Here is a 23,928-nt window from a genome sequence, read left to right as displayed (position 1 = left end):
ACAGTTGCGTGCGTTTATTAAAAAAAAATACTTAAAGTTCCAAATTTTGTGAAACGAACATGATCTAGAAAAAAGTTTAGAATTTTTTTTGTGATGTTGAAATTAAGATTGCTTAATAGCACGCGGTTGTTTACTTATATTAGTATGTGGCTATAAAATATTCTAACTAAAACAACAAAAAAAAAAAAAATGAAAAAACCAAAAATCAATCAATCAATCAATCAATCAAAGCCTTAATCCCAAAAGTGGGGTCGGCTAACATGAACCAAATTTGATTATTCCGTGTAGTCATCAACATATATCTTTCTCCTCCATCCCTTACGATCCAAAACTTCATCCTCACGTAAATCCATGCACTTCATATCCTTCCTCACTCCTTCCAACCAAGTCATCTTTGGTCTCCCTCTTCCTCGTTTAATCCCTCCATGGTCCCACTCTTCCACTCTTCGCACCGGTGCACCCTCGGGTCTCCGTCTTACATGTCCAAACCAACGCAGACGATTTTCCCTTAATTTATCTACAATGCCCGCCACACCTACTTTCTTGCGAATAACCTCATTTCTGATTCTATCTCTTAAAGTGTTTCCACACATCCACCTTAACATGCGCATTTCCGTAACCTCCATCTTTTTAATATGCTCTTTCTTAGAAGCCCAACATTCTGTACCATAGAGCAACACTGGTCTTATGGCAGTCCTGTAGAATTTTCCCTTCAACTTTAAGGGAATGCTGCGGTCGCATAGCACTCCCGTGGCCGCTCTCCATTTAAGCCACCCTGACTTAATCCTGTGGGTCACGTCTTGATCAATGTCACCATTCTTCTGGATGATCGACCCTAGGTACTTAAAACATTCACTCATGGTCAAATCCTTTCCATCCAAACTCACCACTTCATTGCTTGTCCCCCTCTGAGTGCCAAAACGACATACCAAATATTCAGTCTTACTCCGACTTAGCTTAAACCCTCTAGATTCCAACCTTTGCCTCCATTGCTCCAACTTGACATTAACCCCATCCTTAGTCTCATCCACCAAAACGATATCATCTGCGAACAGCATACACCATGGAACCTCATCTTGAATTGGTCTAGTTAATTCGTCTAGAACCGTTGCAAAAAGAAAAGGGCTTAATGCAGACCCTTGATGCAATCCGATTGTAATAGGGAAATCTTTTGTCAACCCTCCGCATGTCCTCACATTTGTTGACACATCCCGATACATATCCTTAACTAGGTCTACATACCTTCGTGGGATACCTTTCTTCAACATTGCCCACCAAAGTATCTCTCTTGGCACCTTGTCATATGCCTTCTCTAAATCAATAAAGACCATATGAAGATCTTTCTTCTTTACCCTATAAAACTCCATCATTTGTCTTATCAAATGGATTGCCTCCATAGTAGATCTCCCAGGCATAAAACCAAATTGGTTATCTGAAATGCTTGTGCATGCCCTCAACCTTTGTTCAATCACCCTTTCCCACAACTTCATAGTATGGCTCATAAGCTTAATTCCTCGATAGTTAGAACAATCTTGAGCGTCTCCTTTGTTTTTATAAACCGGGACCAAGGTGCTCTTCCTCCAATCTTGTGGGATCCTTGTAGCCGTCCATATCTTGTTGAAAAGGTTTGTTAACCAATCAATACCAATCTTACCCAAACACCTCCACACCTCTATCGGTACCCCATCAGGGCCAACCGCCTTCTTAGGTTTCATCTTCCTCAGTGCAATCTCCACCTCTACTCTCCTAATCCTTCGCACATACTCCATGTTGATTTCTTCATCACTCATAGAGGTATCTCCTATCACAACTCCATTACTTCCATTAAATAATTCATCGAAGTACCCCTTCCACCTGTCCTTGATGCCCTCCTCTTGCACTAGGACCATTTGGTTCTTATCTTTGACACACTTCACCATGCCAATATCCTTCCTTGCCTCTTGTCTTCTCTTTGCCATCTTATAAATGATCCTTTCTCCCTCCTTGGAATCAAGCTTTTCATAAACCTCCTGATATGCCTTTTCTTTTGCTTGGCGAACAGCTGCCTTTGCCTTACTCTTAGCCTCCTTATACGCTGCAAAGGTTTCATCACTCCTACATTTTCCTAAGGCTTGATAGCATTCCCTTTTTTGCTTAATTACTGCTTTCACCTCTTCATTCCACCACGAAGTATCTCTCTGTACCGAAGTTCTTCCCCTTACTTCCCCCAAGACCTCTTTGGCCACTCTTAGGAAACAGTTCTTCATTCGTAACCAGGTCATGTCCGGATCCACCTCTCCATCCCAATCCGCTTCTTCAATTACCTTTTCTGTAAAAACCTTAGCTTTTGCATCCCTTAGGGTCCACCATCTTATCCTTGGTTCTTCTTGTCTAACTTTTTTCTTCGCCTTCTCTTTCAGACGAATAGTCATTACCAATAGCCGGTGTTGGGTGACCACACTCTCCCCTGGGATAACCTTACAGTTTATGCAACTTTGTCTATCGATGCTCCTTGTGAGCAGGAAGTCTATTTGAGTTGCATTTGCTCCATTCCGAAAAGTTATCAAGTGTGAATCCCTCTTCTTAAACCAAGTATTAGCCAAAATTAAATCATATGATTGGGCAAAATCCATAATAGCTTCACCACCGGCGTCCCTCTGCCCATACCCAAAGCCTCCATGGACACTCTCATAGCCATCTCGGCTCGCCCCAACGTGCCCATTTAGATCCCCTCCAATATATAACTTCTCTGAGTGGTGGACACCCTGCACCACCTCGTCTAGGTCCTCCCAAAATTGTCGTTTCTCTTCTGCATCTAAACCCACTTGGGGAGCATAAGCAGAAAAAACCAAAAATATATATATAAAAAAAAACCAAAAATATTGAACTATAGTTGTTGGAGTGTATATATAGCTGTTGTTAGAATGGAGTATAATTTTATTACATAATAATCGTTTTTTAATAATAATAATAATAATAATAATAATAATAATAATAATAATAATAATTATTATTATTATTATTATTATTATTATTATTATTATTATTATTATTATTATTGTTTTTGTAATGACTAGCTAATTAAAAATCATGTGAGGAAGTTTAGGGAGTTGTTGCATTTTACCTGTTATTGAAGGTCAAAACTCAAGTGAGTGAGTGATTTGCAACTTTTGAAAGTTTAGTGAGTGATCTGCAACTTTGTGCAAAGTTTAGGGAGTAGTTGTGTAGTTTACTCCTATGAAGTGGATGAATGTAATAGAGTGTTGAAAATCTGTAGAATGACACCAGCATGATTTAAAGCTATTAGAGTAAGATAGGTCTAGAACCAAAACAATGGGTAGACAACAGAGATAGCACGTAGGTACGTTATTACAGAATTCACATCATACTCACCTAAGTTGGAGAGGGTACGAACATGGTTTTGGTGGGTAGTGGGAGTACGGATATCAAAAAGTCATTTTCGCCACAAATATTAGGTAGGTGGTGGATTTAAAATCATACTCGCCTCATATCCACTCACTTGGACACCCACCTATTCATCCAAATACCCAATTTTCACCTTACTTTTTTTTTTTAATTTTTTTTAATTTTATTTTAAATTTTATTTTTATTTTATTTTATTTTTTTTTACTTTTAGCTACCCACTTTTTGACAATCTCTTACTATTTTAAAATTTTTTTAATGGTATCATCCACTTTAATTTTGTTCATATTTGTGCATATTTTTTTAAAGAATAATATTCTGTTAGTATTTAGTTAATGACTGAATGTTACTCCCTCCGTTTTTAAATACTTGTTCCACTTTTCATTTTTGGCCGTTTTAAAATACTTGTTCCATTTCTTTTTTTGGAAAACTTTTACAATATTTAAATCATTTCTCACACCTAGTGGTCCCCACATAATACTCTCTCTCCTCAAATTCTTCCACTACTTTTGTTTTTTATAATTTTTATTCTCCAAACTATCCCACTACCTCCAAATTTTAATACTTTCTCCAATTTCTCCTAAAACTCCGCGCATGGAGAAATGTAGCAAGTATTTAAAAACGAAGGGAGTATATGATAATTGATGATGTTATATTGTTTGACGATTAACTTTTTTTTTTACCAATAGCAATTAAATACTGAGTGTACTACTACCTTTGTTTCACATTTTTTACAACTTTAAAGGGTGCACGGATTTTTAGGCAAATTTTGTTTGTGAGTGTGAGATAGAGAGAGAAAATAGGAATGCATTATGCATGTGATGAGGAGAGAGATAGAGATAAATGACAACCTAGAAAGAAATGAAGACATTAGTTGAAAAATAATATGTTGCATCCATTTTTGACAAAAGTTGCAAAAAAATATGAAACAGAGGTACTAAGAAAATTACAAAGGAAAAATAAACAAACAGCTTTAAAATTTTCTTCACAAATCTTAATAACAGTTGTGGCTGTAGTTTAGTGGTTAGAATTCCACGTTGTGGCCGTGGAGACCTGGGCTCGAATCCCAGCAGCCACATTTTTTTTAAAAAAAAAAACCAATTTTTTTTAAATTCTCTTATACAAAAACATAAATCAAATCACGAATCTTAATCCCTTTTTAATTTTTTTATAAATCCATCGTTGATACTTTGTCAACTTCAAAAACCCCAGAAATTATTCTTCACTCTCTCTATCACTCTCCTCCTCCTCAAACTTCTAATCTGGGTTTGTAGATTCACCTTCATTACATTCAACAATCTAAGGTATGATCAATATTCAAACAGATTTCTATTATACATTCGGATGTACCTTACTATGATTATTTATTTTGAAATTAGCTCGAAATGATAAACTAAGCCACTAATTTAGACTTGGGTATATGTGATTGTATAATGGACATCGATCAATCCCTTCTATTTACATTTTTGCATCTTTATTGTTTCATTTCATTTTCGATCTGAATTTTTTCAATGCATAAATTTCGATTTGTTTGTTGTTTTTTGATGTTAATTAATTTAGTTTTGGAATTATTGAAGATGGGTTTTTGTTGATTTTAATGTAGGTTAAGAAAGATTGTCGCTTTCAATTGCAGTTTTTCAATTTTTCTGGGTTTGTCTGGTTGTGCAGAAATTGATGATGTGAATTTGGGGAAATAAGATATAAGAGAATTGAAATTGAGTAAGATGTCAATAAATTGCAGGGATCGCATAGCGGAGTGGATATCGCATTAGACTCCGAATCTAAAGGTCGTGGGTTCGAATCCCACTGCGATCGCCTTTCTTTTTTCATTTTTTTGATATGATAGTACAACTGAAAGTTAATTATTTGCGGTTATTTTTTTTTGTGGGTTTTGTGTAGGATGGAGGACAACAGTGAACAGTAGATTGGTAAATTTATTCAGTGGGGTGTTTAGTTTAATAAGCAGTATAAGATGTGATATAGTTAAAGGCATTATCTATTTAATATGGAGTTATGCTGCTTGTGCATTTTTAAAGGATTGAGTATGGATGTCGTTTCGACTGTTAAGTTGGCTGTCTAGTGTGACAGATTTGAATTTGTTCGGTTGACTTTGGAGTGTGCGCGCTAGATTTTGTTCTTAAACATAGGTATTGAGATTGCTGTTAGGTAACATGAGTGAATTGGTTGTGTAAGTTGCGTTGAGGGCTTGAGGCTACTCCACATGCTTAATGTGTAAGTAGAATAAGTTTATAATTATGCTGAGTGTATACATGATGTAGCTAATTAGACTGGCTTATGCTAAGTGTTTTAGGGTGGTCTGAAATTGAGACTCTAAGTGGGGTTTAACATTGGATTTCATTGGTAATGTTTCGAGTGGGCTATTAGATATCATTCATGTGTTTGGCAAAGTATTGCAAAGTTTTGAACCGGAGATATAGACCTGTGTCACATCTTTCTGTCACATTTCTGTAGTCCATGCTCACAAAGAGGCTATACATCATGGGTATTCTCATTTGATCTTTGGTTTGAACCCTAGGCTGGAGGTTGAGGACCAAAAATCTATTTATTTTGTGGTGTTATGTTATGATGAACCATAGTATAGGATGTTGCTGGCCCTGTTATTGTGATGATATATAAAAAAATTTATGTGTCTCCTGTGTTTTGGCTGGGCAAGGGGTAAAGAAAAAAAGAGGGGTGGGGGGGTGTTGGGAATAAGCCAACTTTCCTGTTTTATGGCACGGCAACAGGATTAGCTGTTTGAGTTGGCTCACACTGATACAGGACTATTTTGTAGTCTCAAGTAGATAATTTGAACTATTAAAATATGACTCCTGAAATCAGTAACTTTTCATTGAGGCCAACACAAGGTTTAGTATTTCACATTTGAGGTAAAAGGTCCAAATTTTTTACTACGAGGTGCTAACTTGTTTTCTGTAGACTGAAACTCTAGGCTTATTCCATTGTATATGAGAATTCTGGTGTCAAACCCGTTTGCATGTTTTGACTTATATGAACACTTGACGTAAGATTTTATGAAATGACCAGTGACCAGGCAGTAGCTTATCAAAGGATCCTTGTCACTGTTTAAGAAATAACAATTTAATAAATTCTGCAATGTGTAAATAAACTGGCCTACTTGGCTCTTTCCTTGGCACTGCAGTGTGGTTTTAGAATTTTTGTTTGATGCATATGGATCCAAAAGATGTGTAATAATGAAGGGTCACCCTTCATGGTTTTGCTTTCATCTGTTCATTCTGTAATTGATGGCTACTTCCTGTTAGACCAGGGGAGAATGTGAGAACTATGTGCATACTTTGTTGAGAAACAAGTATTATGCATATTAGCATACCTTTGTTATCATGTAGGATTACATTTTTCAAGTGCGTACTTACTCAGTATTTGCTAAATAAATATTATTCATGGTAGCTACCATGCTAAATTTTGGTTAGACATGATCACGACTGAATTCCTTCTTTGGTCTGATTGCAGATGTTTGACGATCAGATGCTTGGATTTTTGGCCAATTCACTTGGAATCAGCTTGTTCATGCTTGTCATCGCTTACCATTATGTAATGGCCGACCCCAGATATGAAGGCAATTGAAGATATACAGGGTTTATGGAGGCACTTAACAAAATCTATATTTGATAGGTTGTAGATGATTTTTAATACATTTTGGGTTCGTATAATGCATAGACATTGTCATGTAACCTTTGGCTGAAGACAGTTTTGGTAGATAAAAAGATGGCATATCCTTCCTGACTTGTTATGCCTTTTAATACATGAAGCCAAATTATTGAATGTGTTGTTGAACACTTCACACTTTCACAGCAAATTATTGCAAATCAAATACATGAAGCTGTGATCTCAATTGTTTTGATCTTCTCTCTCTGAGTTTCCAATCAAAACTGTAAATTTATGGTTGGCCACCAAAACCTTCCATCGCAGTTTAAATGTTTTTTCCTCTAAAAATATGTACACCGATGTAAAAACTTATTAAATACAAATATATAGCATAATTAGAGAGTAAAAATATAAGTAAATAGTCTTGCCTATTTAATAAGATTTTTTCTTAGCATTATTTCAAGTGAATAATTGGAGTGAATTTACCTGAAATGTGTCTGGAAAAACTTAGGGAAAGGATAATTTAATTTGGTATTATTTATGATTTTTTATTTTTTTTTTTTTATTTTTTTTTTTTTTTTTTTTGGAAGCCGTTATTGAAATAAATTGAAATTGGAAAAATCCCATTAAATCCTCCTACAATTTATAAGACACATAAATACATAATGCAGCAGCTGAGAATATTCATCATTGCGAAAGCATATACTATCCTTTTGAGACTAGATTGAAATTCGCATATTCATAAGTATACTGAAACAAGTACTCTATTTCAAAAGAAGCCAAAAAATTAAACATAAGTGTGGCCTGAAACCTGCATGACTTTATTTTGGAAGCAACTATACCATCCAATCTGGAACATTTTTATTTCCCGACTTCTTCCACTGTATACAATTTCTATACACGAAAGATATAACTTCTGTTCATCACGAAATCGTCAAAAACAGGTGAAGATTTTACAGGCTACCAACCAACTCTTTTGTACAGATTTAGGCTTTCCAGGCTATGAAACCGGACAGTCAAAACAATGTATAGCAGCAGAAGGAGAAGGCCGATAATGATGCTTTTCAATACCTTATCACATTTAATAAATTCAAAGTCATCAGCACGGTAAGCAGGATGGGATGAAACATTCTCAGCCTCATATTCTATAACTGGTCCAACAGCATTACTCTCTTTACCAATAGAGTTTGAGCATCTTGGGCACGAGCAGTCACCGCCCAGGAATGAAGGAAGCGCCTGAAGATACTCTGACAAAACCTTTTGGTAGTCTTCCCCCAAAATTCGAAGTTTCCGCCTTGTTCCTGGTCTCAACACCTGGTAACAGCACAAAACAGTAGAGTTATTGACTCAACTGCAGATAGAATTTGGTTTCCTTCTGAGTGAAAAGGGATTGAAGCTGAAATTGTTCGATTACAACTCAAAGGTAATCCACTGAGACCAAACTCAAAAGTTATCCACTTTTTACTTTTTCATTAACAGGCCATAGTTGTCAATAATTTAACCCAAATGCTACAGTCCTCCCCCATCTAGGGGCCATATGCAATCTAACTCTTGCAATCAGTAAAAGTGAAAAATCCTTGATCGAAATAGTATTTTCATAAATCAATGACACTAATATTTACAACAGTACATAGGTAAATGCTCACTTTCTGAAAACAGAAAGGAGAATCTGTCGTGTATGCCCCATATCTCAGGTGATCACACTTTTAACCATTCCAAATTCAAATTACATTGTGTGGCCTAGTAACTAATTAAAGTCTCAATCTTTGTATTATACATATGTATTGGTAAAATAAGATTTTGAGTAAAATTTCATAACGCATTAACGCATAGCTTATGTTTCCTATAGCAATAACCAAGATGAGTCCTTTTATCTGTCTTTTAAGGTCTCATTGAGATATAGGCCGTGTTGGCCTGCTACATCCCAATCCTCATATAAGAGCAGTGGAATTCAGCAGAAGGAGCAGTAGCAAAATCATCATACCTGTTGTCCCACACTAAAACATATAAACACTGAATCCCTGGAAATCCTAAATATTTTGTATGAATATGTGCATACGTGCAAAGTTAAGTGATGCAATAGATAGTTGGCATAAAGGTTTAGACATATCCCTTCCTTGCCACTGATTGTAATGACTGTCTCTTTACAGTACAAATAGCAGATACGCATACTTCAGAAGTTCAGATTATAATAATCTGATAAGTGTATGGTTATAATAATCTGACAAGTGTATAATGTAATAATGACACTGGAAACCATACATAAAGCATAGGAAGAGATAATGGCATGAATAATATCAGAAAAGCTTACTTGAAAAAGTGTTTGTGCAATCACACGAGCGATGGGAGGCAGTCGAACAACAAATAAAGCAGCAAGCCGATTTGGATAATGGTCTTGCAAAAGCATAGCACAGGATCTCATCATGTGTATAGGGAAACCAAATGGACTTAATCCGTCACAGTCCATCAGTACTGTGAGTACAGGATCTTCTGCATGAACTAGGTGGAGAATCCCATACTCTATCTGAGAAACTAATTAAGAAGAAAAGGTAAGCAATCAAAGTTTACTCTTTTTTAAAAAGGAAAAAAAAAAAATTGCAGTGCTGATAGTATATATTCCAAATGTCCCATGCTATTTGCATGGTGTCGGCCTATTGTTTATCCCTTAATGTGCCCTAGGAAATTGACTTTGCCCCATGTCAATTTTGAACAGTTTGGGATGTACTAAAATGAATTTCCAATCACACGTTATTGTCATAGGATTTTGCTTGAGTTATCCTAGGCCAACTAGCTACAAGAAATAATATCTAATGAAAAATAAAAGCAACATGTGAAAGTCAAAAGAATGTTTTAAGTTGCAAGTCTTGCAACCACTTCTTCTAGGCTAGACATGGGTATTAAATACAGCTGTGTATCAAGATCCTATACAGTAATTCTATACCTCTAAGACGCTAAGGCACTGTCACAAAGTTGGACACGCAGGAAGAGCATTTCACTATAAAAATAAAAAATAAAATAAAATAAAATAAACAGACAGTACAGTTTGTTTTTAATATCGCAGCATTAAAGGTATTGCTCGTATAGGAGAAGCATATTAAAAAGAAGAGTAAAAAGTACAATGCTGAAATCAAATTAAAATTAGAAAGTAAATGGAGGAACTAAAAATTGACCAATCAAGGTATCTTTTTATAATCAAGGGAAACAGGGAATATGTTAACCACTTAACCTTACTTCATCTAAGAAAAAAAGTTGCCCCTTTCTTATATTACCATATAATCTGAGCTAAAACTAGAGGCTACAGCCGACCCCCCCCCCCCCCCCCCCCACCCCCACCTCCTCTCTCCTCACAATTCTCTCCTCCGGTTCTTCACCCTATTATCATCCCTGTCTCCCCAGCCTCCAGCATCATCTCAAAGGGTCAGAGTTCTTTGGGATGGACTTAAGACCCCCTCTTCTGCTCAGAACATGCTGAGGCAATGAATCAGTCAATACAATATCCTTTAGAGGGTAGTTGTATCTTTTAGGGTAGTTGTATCTGAGTTCAAGATAAAACGACAAAACACTAAAATGTCCTGCCTATTAGATCACTGAAAAGAGACAAAATTACAAGAAGTCGAGTAACATATATAAATAGCTCCCACACAAATATAATGCAGCTGATATTAATTCCAAACAAGCAACTCCAATCCTGATAGAACTGAAATATTCCAAATTTAAATTTAGGAAATGTCAATAAGTCAACATCAATATTGTTCTGTTTAATGTCTCATAGCAGCCTTTTAATTGAACATAGGAAAGTTATATTTTACACGTAGTTCTAAAATGAATAACATTAATGGGTTGATCATGGAAGTACCGAAGTTCTGTTACACAAGGTGGACTAGATAAACAACTTCCTCCATTTTGTGGGATATAGAACTACCTTGATATGTGTTAATGGAGTATAAATAAGCACATAATGGAATAAAATCAAAGTATCAGACAAAAACAAAAGCAACTCAAATTTGTCAGTGTCATACAAATATATGTGGAGTACAATATATGTTTTAAGTTAAAACCAACTATTCTCAACTTTGAAGAAACTCTGAGAGCCTGTTGTCAATCAAGAAAGGAAAAATATATTGTGCTACACAATAACAAGCATTACTATGTTTTATATTCATACCAAGTACTTCAGGCAAGCGATATCTTTCCCCAGACATCATAAAAGAGCATGCAGCTTGAACACGAACAATCAAGCAAGGGTGTCTCTTAATATCATATCCATGCCAAAACACCATCTCCGACCATTCTTCAAGCTCTTGCACCGACATAAACCTATAATTTTGCCTCCAGTTGATTGTTCTTTTGACCGAAGATAAGAATCTTGAGAAATCACCTTTCGCAACATGATATAATCTACGAAGGTCATCCTCAGTAATCCTGCAGAAAGGTTACATCAACATTTTTATAAAAATCTTCCTTGTTACCTCTCAGTAATCCTGCAGAAAGCTTACATCAACATTTTTATAAAAATCTTCCTTGTTACCTAAAATGGAAAAATTTCCCACTCAAACATGTGAAAAGGACTCCTTAGCTAAATTTATTTCTTTCACACTCTCAGCCCATCCTACCAAACTCCTAAATGTGTGTGTCCAAACCTAAAATGAAGATTATTTGAGGACTGAGGGATTACTTCGTATGGCAGAACATGCAGCACAGTTGCAAGTCTTGCAACCACAAGCTCGTCAACCATATTATCTCAATTTATATATTACAATTCTACGACAATGCTTTCCCTACTCAATTTGGGTTTAAGCAGATCTTTTATGAGATAGATAATAAATAAAATAAATAAACACTTCTCTTGAGGTAAACTTTTGCCAATGACTTATTCTTTCTCCAACATTTTCCTGAAAATGGCATAATCATAGTTAACATACTAAAGCACCGTTTGGTAATTTGGTTCATCTGAGTTTGTTTAAACTTATATTATATTGTCTGAACTTATTTAAACTTACATTATTTTGTCTGAACTTATTTTACCTGAATTTACATGATATATCTGAATTAATATGAAATTTTTTTAAAAACTTAAATATTCTGAACTTATCTATATGTACTTTTTCTTAACATGTTTTGTCATCTCTAAGCCACCTTAAAAAAAAATAGAAACACAGCCACAGTAGCAACAGGATTGAATATGCACGTCAGCCAAAATGGAAAATTTTGGCAATCAATGGTCTTTCAGTTTTGAGGGTAATGGAGGTTGAAGGTTACAGTAGTCATGATAACATGGCGATCTTTTAGCCTTGCACCATGGTTCAGGTTAGAGCGGAACCCCATAACAAGTTTTACATATGCACGGCCATTTATAGGAAAGCCATATTTATTAGTACAGAATCAATTTATTTGATGACTATGAGCAAGTTGTTTTAATACCACTAAAACTCAAATCATTGAGCAGGAAAGTAAGCAAGAAAGAAAGAAAGTAAGATGGTGTTTTAAAGATTTCTCTTTAAAGCCTAGGCACTAAATTGATAGTAGGAACAGCTACAAAACCATAACAATATCATAAATGAAATGTAATCACCTCTCTGGCAGAACAATTCCCTCCTTTTCTAGCTCAGCAAAAAGCTGCAACATCCATTTCTCCGGGGCTTGAATTTCAATTACTCCGCTGTCAGGTATCATAAACAAAACAAAGAAGGTGATGAGTGTAAAATGGAAAGTGTAAAGATAATTTTGGGACGACTCCAAAATGTGAAAGAGAGAAGATAGTGATGGAAAATCATGGGATGGAGAAGTAACCCTTTGAGAGCTAAATAGAATATAAGTATGATGAAAGTCAAAAGTAGATACACATCAGAATGATATCCGAAAATTTGCAACATTGATCACCTTGAATCTGATGCTACATTGGTCAAGGAATCAGGTTGTGGATCAGTCCTTGGCTGAAAAGCATCTGAAGATTCTGAATTTCCTGGATCTTCTTCAACATTGTCTGATTGAATAGAGAAGGGTGTCGCAACTGAGAGAAGTAAAAGTGGTCTCGATAAAGCCTATCACAAAAAACATGATTGTAGAAAAATAAATCAAAACAAAGAAAATCAAATCACACCTATATGCAAGAATAACTAGTAATTAGCAACTTTCTGTAAAAATAAGTAAAAATCAGCATCCCAAGGGAAAAGCTTTCACCTTACAAGAGATAAACAAACATTGTTCAATTTGCTCACTATGAGTTACTCTCCTACAAAAGCCATTAAATAATTTCTCTTCAGCATATGGGTTCATGCTTGGCAATGTGTTGGTACAAGCACTAAGGAATTTTTTCAACATTCAGTTTACCATTCAAAGTTCTTCAATAAAACTGTGTGAGCCTAAAAAGACATTTTAAACAGACTCATCCGGTCATCCCTTTGTCTTATTTCTCCCCTTTTCTCTTTTTAAGTTCCTTGGTTTTCTTGAAGATTTTTTTCTTAGGGGAAGTAAGGGGAAGAACTTCGGTACAGAGAGATACTTCGTGGTGGAATGAAGAGGTGAAAGCAGTAATTAAGCAAAAAAGGGAATGCTATCAAGCCTTAGGAAAATGTAGGAGTGATGAAACCTTTGCAGCGTATAAGGAGGCTAAGAGTAAGGCAAAGGCAGCTGTTCGCCAAGCAAAAGAAAAGGCATATCAGGAGGTTTATGAAAAGCTTGATTCCAAGGAGGGAGAAAGGATCATTTATAAGATGGCAAAGAGAAGACAAGAGGCAAGGAAGGATATTGGCATGGTGAAGTGTGTCAAAGATAAGAACCAAATGGTCCTAGTGCAAGAGGAGGGCATCAAGGACAGGTGGAAGGGGTACTTCGATGAATTATTTAATGGAAGTAATGGAGTTGTGATAGGAGATACCTCTATGAGTGATGAAGAAATCAACATGGAGTATGTGCGAAGGATTAGGAGAGTAGAGGTGGAGATTGCACTGAGGAAGATGAAACCTAAGAAGGCGGTTGGCCCTGATGGGGTACCGATAGAGGTGTGGAGGTGTTTGGGTAAGATTGGTATTGATTGGTTAACAAACCTTTTCAACAAGATATGGACGGCTACAAGGATCCCACAAGATTGGAGGAAGAGCACCTTGGTCCCGGTTTATAAAAACAAAGGAGACGCTCAAGATTGTTCTAACTATCGAGGAATTAAGCTTATGAGCCATACTATGAAGTTGTGGGAAAGGGTGATTGAACAAAGGTTGAGGGCATGCACAAGCATTTCAGATAACCAATTTGGTTTTATGCCTGGGAGATCTACTATGGAGGCAATCCATTTGATAAGACAAATGATGGAGTTTTATAGGGTAAAGAAGAAAGATCTTCATATGGTCTTTATTGATTTAGAGAAGGCATATGACAAGGTGCCAAGAGAGATACTTTGGTGGGCAATGTTGAAGAAAGGTATCCCACGATGGTATGTAGACCTAGTTAAGGATATGTATCGGGATGTGTCAACAAATGTGAGGACATGCGGAGGGTTGACAAAAGATTTCCCTATTACAATCGGATTGCATCAAGGGTCTGCATTAAGCCCTTTTCTTTTTGCAACGGTTCTAGATGAAGTAACTAGACCAATTCAAGATGAGGTTCCATGGTGTATGTTGTTCGCAGATGATATCGTTTTGGTGGATGAGACTAAGGATGGGGTTAATGTCAAGTTGGAGCAATGGAGGCAAAGGTTGGAATCTAGAGGGTTTAAGCTAAGTCGGAGTAAGACTGAATATTTGGTATGTCGTTTTGGCACTCAGAGGGGGACAAGCAATGAAGTGGTGAGTTTGGATGGAAAGGATTTGACCATGAGTGAATGTTTTAAGTACCTAGGGTCGATCATCCAGAAGAATGGTGACATTGATCAAGACGTGACCCACAGGATTAAGTCAGGGTGGCTTAAATGGAGAGCGGCCACGGGAGTGTTATGCGACCGCAGCATTCCCTTAAAGTTGAAGGGAAAATTCTACAGGACTGCCATAAGACCAGTGTTGCTCTATGGTACAGAATGTTGGGCTTCTAAGAAAGAGCATATTAAAAAGATGGAGGTTACGGAAATGCGCATGTTAAGGTGGATGTGTGGAAACACTTTAAGAGATAGAATCAGAAATGAGGTTATTCGCAAGAAAGTAGGTGTGGCGGGCATTGTAGATAAATTAAGGGAAAATCGTCTGCGTTGGTTTGGACATGTAAGACGGAGACCCGAGGGTGCACCGGTGCGAAGAGTGGAAGAGTGGGACCATGGAGGGATTAAACGAGGAAGAGGGAGACCAAAGATGACTTGGTTGGAAGGAGTGAGGAAGGATATGAAGTGCATGGATTTACGTGAGGATGAAGTTTTGGATCGTAAGGGATGGAGGAGAAAGATTTATGTTGATGACTACACGGAATAATCAAATTTGGTTCATGTTAGCCGACCCCACTTTTGGGATTAAGGCTTTGATTGATTGATTGATTGTTCTTTTTAGCCTATTTTTCATACTGCAAGACTGATTACAAGAATGACCAATGCCAACAGCCCAACAATTCAAAGTTATCTCCGTCAAAAGAACTGTTGTTTCAGGATAGCAGAAAATATAAATAAGCAAATATGCAAGAATGCCACCAATGTGACAATAAATCCTTTTGATGCACCTGATATCGTATTGTACTAATTAAAGATGCAAAGACAGAAAGCCTCCTTTAACTTCAACCATCCAACCCTTTTCTATATCGAAGCTCTCAGGAGTTTCCAATTATGTATAGAAACCTAAGATTGTATCGTATATGATTTTATAAAATAAATCACACCATTAAGTACAATACACACGTATGCCTAAAGAGTATTGGACCAACCTGCATGGACTTAACCAAACCCCTAAATAATCCCCACTTTTGAATCCACTTAAGTGGGGGTAAACAAAGAAATTGCAAAGCCTGAAGACTGCGCCACAAGAACGGACAGTGAGCCTGAGAAAACCTCCTCACTGCCTCCAGAACTGCAAGTTTCAGGAGGAAAAGTCCAGCTTCAGTGAAAGTGGCCTTGCCCAATATATTTTTCTCCACATTAACGATACGTTGCAAAGCTTTCATTGAGTTCTTTGGGATGGACGCAACCAAACATTTAAAGGGTGGAGTTTTTCCATAAACCACAATACGCTTGAGCCCCTTTCTATTATTATCAGGAGCACCCAAGGAATCCTCCATCGACAATGGTAAAAAAATTCTAACTCACTTTCCCCACAAGCACACTCAAGAAGTCAATTCACAGCATTAAATAGCAACACCTCAGATTCAGAATCCATAATGGGAAGTGTTTTTGCGAGCACCGTGCCCAAAATCAAGAACTCAATCCTGATTGTCATATAAAACTATCATCCCTGATGGAGATGTCATATTCTTCAGCATCAACTGCCACACGCACGTCAAAAAACAAACATATGTTAAAAGAATACTTCATCTAAGTTGACAAAACCTCTGTTTATTCACAGAAAACACATAACATTAAATTGCCTAAATTTTTAAGATTATTTTTAAAAGGCTGGTCTTTGGAAATACACCAAATTTATGGCATTCCGCAAGAAAATTGACCAAAAGCATTTTGCTAAGAAACAAGAATTCATCACTGAGCTCAGCTAGCTAACAGCCTAAAAAGCACGAAAATTGCTAATAATATTTCGTAGGCAAGTGTTGATTTGTATTCCAAATTCATCCAATGTCAATGTGTTGATTTACTAGAATGAGTAGACAGCTAAAATGACATAGCCTAACCAAAATTTCAAAATCTTAAGGATACCTACAATGCTTAAGTTGATAAATGCAGTACAATTTATTCAATCATCATAATTTTCAACACCAAACAAATAAATACACGTCTAGATTAGAATGAACTCACCAAAATACTACAAACATAAATCACCAATCACACACAATTCATCACATCCAAAATATAAATTTAAAGGAGCTATACAAATGAAAGATAATTGAACAAAATCTACAAGAAGAAAGAAGAAATACAAAATTAAATTTCGGGGAAAGGAAATCAGAAAACCTAATCAGAAAATTATTGGGAATTAAGTAAAATTGAAAGCAAAGTAAGGAATAAATATGCTGATGAATTTACCAAAAAATATCATTTAGGAATAATAACTAACCAATATTAAGCAATGGATTCGAATAATTCAGAAGAAAGGTGAAACAATTTGGCAAAATTGTGAATTGGGTATTGTTTAAAAACTCTAAAAGGTTAAAGTTTTTGATGAAATTGGGGAAAATTTTGGTAATGTGGCAAGAAATTAGAAATTGCAGTTTGTAGTGCTTGTTGAGAAAAAGAGAGAAAGACCCAGAGAATTGAAATTGAGACAAAGACAAAGGATTGTGTTACCTTCAAGTGTTCGACCCGCCAATTATGGAGTGAATATTACCAGAAAAATGGATTGGACATCTTTGTTTTAAAAAAAAGTCGGCCCATGTGTATCACGATTCGACTAGGCAAAACTGACCCATAAATTACCCAATCCGTGATACGGAATATTCGATTTTAGATTTCAGTTTTACTTGAAATTAAGTAATCGGAAAATTTGTCAATTGTAGTCATTTTAAGTTTATAATTTGCAAACTAGTGAGTAGCCCGGGCGTTGCCCCGGGTTACTACTTTTATTAGTTGTGCAACTGTTAATTTTAAGAGCATTTAGTAATAGTGTGTATGTGTATGTGTCTTCAATACTTTATACCAGTAGTACAATATTATTTATTGTGCAAGGTAAAACATAATTGACAATTAGTTTAGATGGTTGAACAATAACCAATCACGTTTTTAGTAACGCCTTTTAATATATTAGTATAGATTGCAGTCATTTAATAAAAAAGAAAGTTATAAATTGCAGCCCAAAAGTACTACAAATAACTTGTTAATTATCATCTAATCAAATTTCTTTCTCGATTTACGTTTAAAATTATGTTCCGTTAAGGTATTAGAGTGGTCATTATACCCCTTAAGAATCCACATTAAACTCGGAATTGGCAAATAGTCAACATAAGTGTCTCGTTTTTGCATACAAAAAGATGTATTGATTTGTGTGCAACTATAATTTTGCCGCAAAAATGAGGCACTAACCTTATTTTTAACCAATTTCGAGCTCAAATTACTTCCTTTAGAACAAAAATTACCCCTAAAACCTTACCGAACATGTTCCGACACACAAATCGAGGAAAATGGATTAGGTGGTAATTAACAAATAATTAGTAATTTTGGACTGCAATTTGCAAAATATAAACTTTAAATGGTTGTAATTGGCAATTTTCCCAATTAACCTTATAGTAACTGACCCGTTTTGAACAAAAATGGCCAAATAACAATCAGTGTATTTAACAATGATTATACGGAGTATTCAATATAAGTATATCAGTTAAAAAACAAAAGATCCAATTCTAAAGCTAAACTCAATCACTTGACTTGAACTGAACTACCTCGATGTTCAATGTTTATAATAACGATTATATTTTTTTCTCAAAATTTGCACATTGGCAATAAAGCCAAAAATGACCAAGTCGTACCAATTTGAATCCAAAACCAACCCAAACGAGTAATATCCATTCGGCTCAAATTGACCCTATTTAAATATGTAGACATCAAATTGTGGCCCCTCAGAATATCCGATAATTGGATACGTATTCCTATTCACACAATCCTCTTTGATTATATTGCTATAGTATGGGAATGTTCTCTTCAGCTAAACTTCAGTTCAATTTAGTTTAGCTCCAATTAGTTTAATTTAGTTCAGTCAGTTCAGTTCAGTTCAGCTCCAATCAGTTCAATTCAACTTAGTTAAACTCAGCTCAATTCTGTAAATCAGAACAGGCCCTTTGACTACCATAAAATAGGGATGAAGAGAGTTTTTTTTTTTCTTTTCACTTTTGGAATAGACGAAGGGAGTATTAGATTATGAACAAACTAGTGATCAGTTTTATTTGTTGGAGAGAATTGGTCATGACAATTTAGGTATATGAGCCAGTGGTATCTATATTGTGTTGTCGGCGATTTTATGCATTAGAGTGTATTTGTGATGACGAATTGACTATATGTAGGGTCTGTTCTCATTTACTGAACAGAAATTAAGTTGAAGAGAATAAGCTCGTAGTATGTATATATCAAAAAGAAAAGAAATAGTAGATAAAAAAATGGACTAAATTAAGGGGTCGTTTGGTTTGCACATGGTAAACGTAAATGGAATGAACAAAAGGAAAGGAAAAGAATGAAATGAAAAATCCCTAAAAATTTGCTATGCTGTTTGTTTTAACACAAAAAGGGAATCAAAGCCACCAACCCAACCACCACACCACCGGCCAAACAATCACCTATTTCCTTGTGTTTCGGGGTTTTTTGTGATCTCCTCGGATACTGGTCACGCTCTACTGACAATGAGACTCGGACACCTGCAAAACAACGAATATTCCGGTGATCGGAATATTCGCCTCCGACGATCAAGTTAGTGATCGGAAATCGGAAAAGCTAGAGAGAGAAAGTAGAGAGAAGTTGGAGCTTTTTAATGCTCTATATTTATGTTATGTCATAATCCACCCCTCCCATCATAAATGATTGGGGTATTTATAGGGGTGGGAACATGTGCCCCTCTAGGGTTTGTACCCTAGAATGTCGTGACGTGATTGGCTGCGCAATCAGGGGTCGCCACGTGTCATGGGGGGGGGGCGTCGTTTTACGGCTTTCAAGGGTTTCTCGGGATTTGGGCCTGATGTAATCAGAGCCTTTTTCTCTTTCTGATGTTGTATTGTGTATTTAAAGATAGCTGACATGTGTCACCCTCTCAGGTGGACACGTGTCACACTCTCATAGGGCCACGTGTCGCCTTCTTATTGGGCCACGTGTCACTATGAGATTGGGCCACGTACCTGGGGTATTTTTACCCTAAACATTTTCCCCTCAGAGGGGGTGGCTCGTACACTTACTGGCCGCCTCCTCTGATCTTGCATTCTGGACGTCCTGGTACTCTGGGTTGGGTTTACCTCCCATCTGCCCTGGACGTCCATATACTTTGGACTCAAAGCTCTCTTTGCCACCTGGACGTCCGTATATTTTGTTCTGGACGTCCTCATAGTCTGGAGTGAGCTTGTCTTCTTGCTCATTTGGACGTCCATACTTTGTACTGGACGTTCTCGTACTCTAAGAGAGGCTTAACCCCTGGTTCATTTGGACGTCCACATAATTTGGACTGGACGTCTTCATACTCTGGGAGGAGCTTATCTCCTAGCTCATCGGGACGTCCACATATTTTGGACTGGACGTCCTCATACTCTGGGAGGAGCTTATCTCCTAGCTCATCGGGACGTCCACATATTTTGGACTGGACGTCCTCATACTCTGGGAGGAGCTTATCTCCTAACTACCCACAGCGTCCACAGCATTGAAAATGAACATCCTTTCTTTTTAGTATGGACGCTCTCGTACTCTGGGAGGAGCTTATCTCCTTGCTACCCAGAGCGGCCACAGCAGTGGGACTGGACGTCCTCCGATTTTGGTCTGGACGTTCTGGTACTCTAGGAGGAGCTTATCTCCTAACTAACCAGAGCGTCCGCATATTTTTGAAATGGATTGGGCTTCTTTGATTTCAGGCGTACTCTCTGGTTCTTTCATTATGCTGCGTACGTCTGAACTTTTCCCTTTGGACTAAACGTCTGAGAACTGGGCGGACGCATTTTCCTCTTAGGTATTTTCAAGTTTTGGAGGCTAAGTGTTGAAGGTGTAAAACTCTTGAATTTGTGACTTAACTCATTTCAACTCACTTTGACGTGCCGTCAATTGTCCGTCTGATTTTTTCACAAGTTAACAGAACCCTAACGTCATTCTGTCCCTTTCTTCGAGTAATTTCTCAAGAAATTACCGTTTGAATGTTTAGGCGGGAAAGATGGTTTTACCATTTTGCCCCCATGAGTTCATTCTATAAATATGGGAAGTGAATTCTCATTTTCACACTTTACCCAATTGTGAATTCTAGAGAGAAGTTAGAGCATTCTAGTGAGAGAAAGTAATTTCTTCCTTAATGTTCAAGAGCGCCGCCGTGAGTTTGAGTTTTCCGGGCATATTTGAGTTTTCCGGTCAATCTTCAAGAACTCCAAGAACACCTTCAAAGTTTTCAGAACGTACAAAGGTAGGCCGTCTACATTTTTCTCTTTTACTTTTACTTGTGTTTTCTTTTTCTTTACTTCAATTCTGGATCCATACTCGGCTTCGTCTGACTCTCCTCATGAGGCCGGCTGTTCGCCTGGGACTGAAGAGTCTAGAGTGGACGGATAAGAGTTGTCTCCTCCTTGGAGTGAGTCTATGTCTAGCGCGTACGTACTCACCCCCACTTATTCTTCTCTGTCCCAACAGGCAATGGCAAGAACAATGCGTACGCGCGAGCGTCATGCGGCCAGGAACCCAGACAGAAGTCTGGTTCATCCTAGGGTCCCTTATGACCCTAGTAACCCTAGCACAATGGAGGTGGACACTACCTCCACCACTCAGACAACGACCGCCTCCACCGGCTCCCATCACTTGGCCGTGGAGGTCACTTCTTCCTTCGAGGAACGCCTACAAGCTCAAGGCGCCTCGTCCACTCCTGCCCCGGAACTTAGGTTCCCTCAATTTGCCAGCTCAGTCATGGATGGGCCGAGCTGGTAGCCTGCAAAGACCATCCTACCGATCTTGGGGCGGACGCTGCTGGTTCGTCCGTCCCTTCTTCCTCTCAACCTCTGCTTCTACTGGGCGGGGCGGACAAACCTTTGACGAGAATCTCAATTAGGGAACCGTCCGATCTGCCTATTCGCAACGCCCCTCCTTCGGGAAACCAGGCGGACGCTGCCAAAGACAAAGGCAAGCGTCCCTTAGTTGAGGAGGACGTTCCTTCTTCCATGGGCGTACTTAGCTCAAGGGGCCGAAGCTCGGCCGAGGCAACAGACTTGGACAGGGTGCTGTCTTCAGAGTTTGGGAGTGCCCCTTCTCACCAAGTGGAAGAAGAAGAAGTTGAGAAAGAGGTCGTGGGTGAGACGGCCGAAGGTGAGGCGGCGGCCGAAGAAAACGTCACCAACATTGATAACTTCAGGGACCCGTACGCCTGTACAGTTGGAGAGACGGCCCTGAAGTTCTTGAAAAAGGATTTCGAGGAGTACAAGGAGTCCCTCCATTTGGGGGAGGGATTCGAGATACAAGTCCCCAGGAAAGCCATTGCTGTGGCTACCTGGGATGATGAGAAGCCGCGCAAACGGGCGTTTTGCGTTTACAGGGCCGCCTTGGATGTAGGCCTTCGCTTCCCTCTTCATCCATTCGTCCGGACAGTTTTGGACGAATATGACATTGGCCTTTTCCAACTGACGCCAAACAGTTGGTTAAATATTTTTGGATATTTGGTGACGTGCATCTGCAAGGGTTTCACGCCAGACTTTGCGGTCTTCTGTGAGATGCACTCACTCACTCGGCTGGAGAAGGATACGGATGGTTGGCTCGTCTTGAGCGCGACCAGGGATTACATGGTTGTGGTCGACCGTGTCAGCAAATGGAGGGACTGGAAGCACCGATTCTACCGCATCAAAACCCAAGATGCGGAGTTCAACCTCCGCATGAACAAGTGCCGTCCGGATCCCATTCAGCTCGGACGCGGGGACCATAAACCTGACAAGCCGCCCATCCATCCAAGCCACGAGCACCAACTGGAATATTTCAAGGTCAACCGAGTCAAGCGGGGTAACAAAATCGAACGTGTCCCTAGCCATTGGGTTCCTCTTGCCAATTGGCTTAGGGACACTACCTTCATGTCTGCCTACGGCCTGTACCAGAACATGCCCCAAGGTGGACACTTAGATATATAAACTTTTTGTACGCACGTAGAGTTTTTAGAAAAATATTCTAACACTTTGCTTTTTTCTCTTTGCAGCGGAGGCGTACGTTATGCTTGACCCGGCTCAGAAGGGAGAGGTGGCTATGTCCGAGGTGGACCTTGAAGGAATTGTGTCTTCGATAAGTGCAATTACTAGATATATCAAGGATCATTATTATGGAGATAATAAGTTCATTCTATTGGGGCGTCATCCTCTGTTGCTAGACTATGAGAGATGATCTTTGGGCTAGTCAAATAGCCCAAAGCCCTTTAGAATGGATCCTATATTGGTCACACACAAGGGTATTGGGTTAAGCAAGTAAGAGGCCCATTAATGGGCCTCATGAGCAATTAACTAATCATGAATTGGATTGGGCTAGCATAGTTAGATTGGAATTAGGTTTTGGGCTTTTGACATGGGCTCTTATTTAGAGATGAGATCTATAAATAAGAACCATGCCTAGGGTTTGTAGGAGGTAGTTATGATTCACACACTGTGAATTTTGACATCAAGGCAACCAATCCCAAAACCCTAATCTTCTCTCTAACTCGTGGCTATCTCTCTCCTCCCCTCGTCCGTACAGCCGGCCACCCTAGGTGGCGCGTGTGGTGTTCGTGGTGGTTCATGGTGGTTCGTTGCTCGCTCTTCTCCATAGAAGGTCAATTGAAGTGTTCAATTGCAACTAACTAGCATTAGTGGAGGTCTTAATCTGTGCCCGTGGACCAAGTAGAGGAATCACGCTTGGGGTTCTTTATCTCCCTTTGTTCTTGCTCGATCGCACGTGGAATCACGCTTCAAAGGTACGATTATTTGTGCTTTATGTGTTATGCATTAGATCCTTGGATTAGGTACTGTATGAATATGATTCATGTTATTTCCGCTGCGTAGTACCTATAAACCCTTACAGTGGTATCAGTTAGCCTATTGCATTTACGCATATTGCCAATAATTCTTTGATAATCCACAATTTTAATTCAATTAGGAGGGAGAATATTTAATTATGGGTCAATTATTATATTAAATGTGATTTAACTCTTGGAATTGATT

At 38.1% G+C, this 23,928-nt stretch overlaps 1 protein-coding gene, 1 long non-coding RNA gene and 2 other non-coding genes across 5 annotated transcripts; 3 read left to right on the top strand and 1 right to left on the bottom strand.

Moving 5' to 3' along the window:
• Positions 1-4,408: 4,408 nt before the first annotated feature.
• TRNAH-GUG (transfer RNA histidin (anticodon GUG)) lies at positions 4,409-4,480 on the top strand. The gene has a single exon. It is a non-coding gene; the product is annotated as a tRNA-His (tRNA).
• An 89-nt stretch (positions 4,481-4,569) lies between these two features.
• On the top strand, positions 4,570-7,289 carry LOC145595485 (uncharacterized). The gene is made up of 2 exons (XR_014102963.1): positions 4,570-4,706; positions 6,892-7,289. It is a non-coding gene; the product is annotated as an uncharacterized LOC145595485 (long non-coding RNA).
• On the top strand, positions 5,145-5,217 carry TRNAR-CCG (transfer RNA arginine (anticodon CCG)). The gene has a single exon. It is a non-coding gene; the product is annotated as a tRNA-Arg (tRNA).
• A 537-nt stretch (positions 7,290-7,826) lies between the features above and the next one.
• On the bottom strand, positions 7,827-17,408 carry LOC145593522 (uncharacterized). Of its 2 annotated transcripts, none has more exons than XM_081649776.1 (7): positions 17,393-17,408; positions 15,865-16,419; positions 12,907-13,067; positions 12,599-12,685; positions 11,192-11,448; positions 9,338-9,558; positions 7,827-8,340 (listed from the first exon to the last, which is right to left on the bottom strand). In XM_081649776.1, exons 2-7 carry the CDS (start codon positions 16,213-16,215, stop codon positions 7,987-7,989), a joined length of 1,431 nt encoding a protein of 476 aa, XP_081505902.1. In that variant the 5' UTR covers positions 16,216-16,419; positions 17,393-17,408; the 3' UTR covers positions 7,827-7,986. The 2 variants fall into 2 exon arrangements, with proteins under 2 accessions (XP_081505902.1, XP_081505901.1); XM_081649775.1 differs by lacking the exon at positions 17,393-17,408 and adding an exon at positions 17,163-17,356.
• Positions 17,409-23,928: the final 6,520 nt, after the last annotated feature.

Source organism: Chenopodium album, chromosome 19, assembly GCF_948465745.1.
Source record: "Chenopodium album chromosome 19, dcCheAlbu1.1, whole genome shotgun sequence".
Taxonomy (NCBI): Eukaryota; Viridiplantae; Streptophyta; class Magnoliopsida; order Caryophyllales; family Amaranthaceae; genus Chenopodium; species Chenopodium album.
Note: the sequence above shows the minus strand (reverse complement) of the source record. Positions and strands in the feature narration are given on the sequence as shown.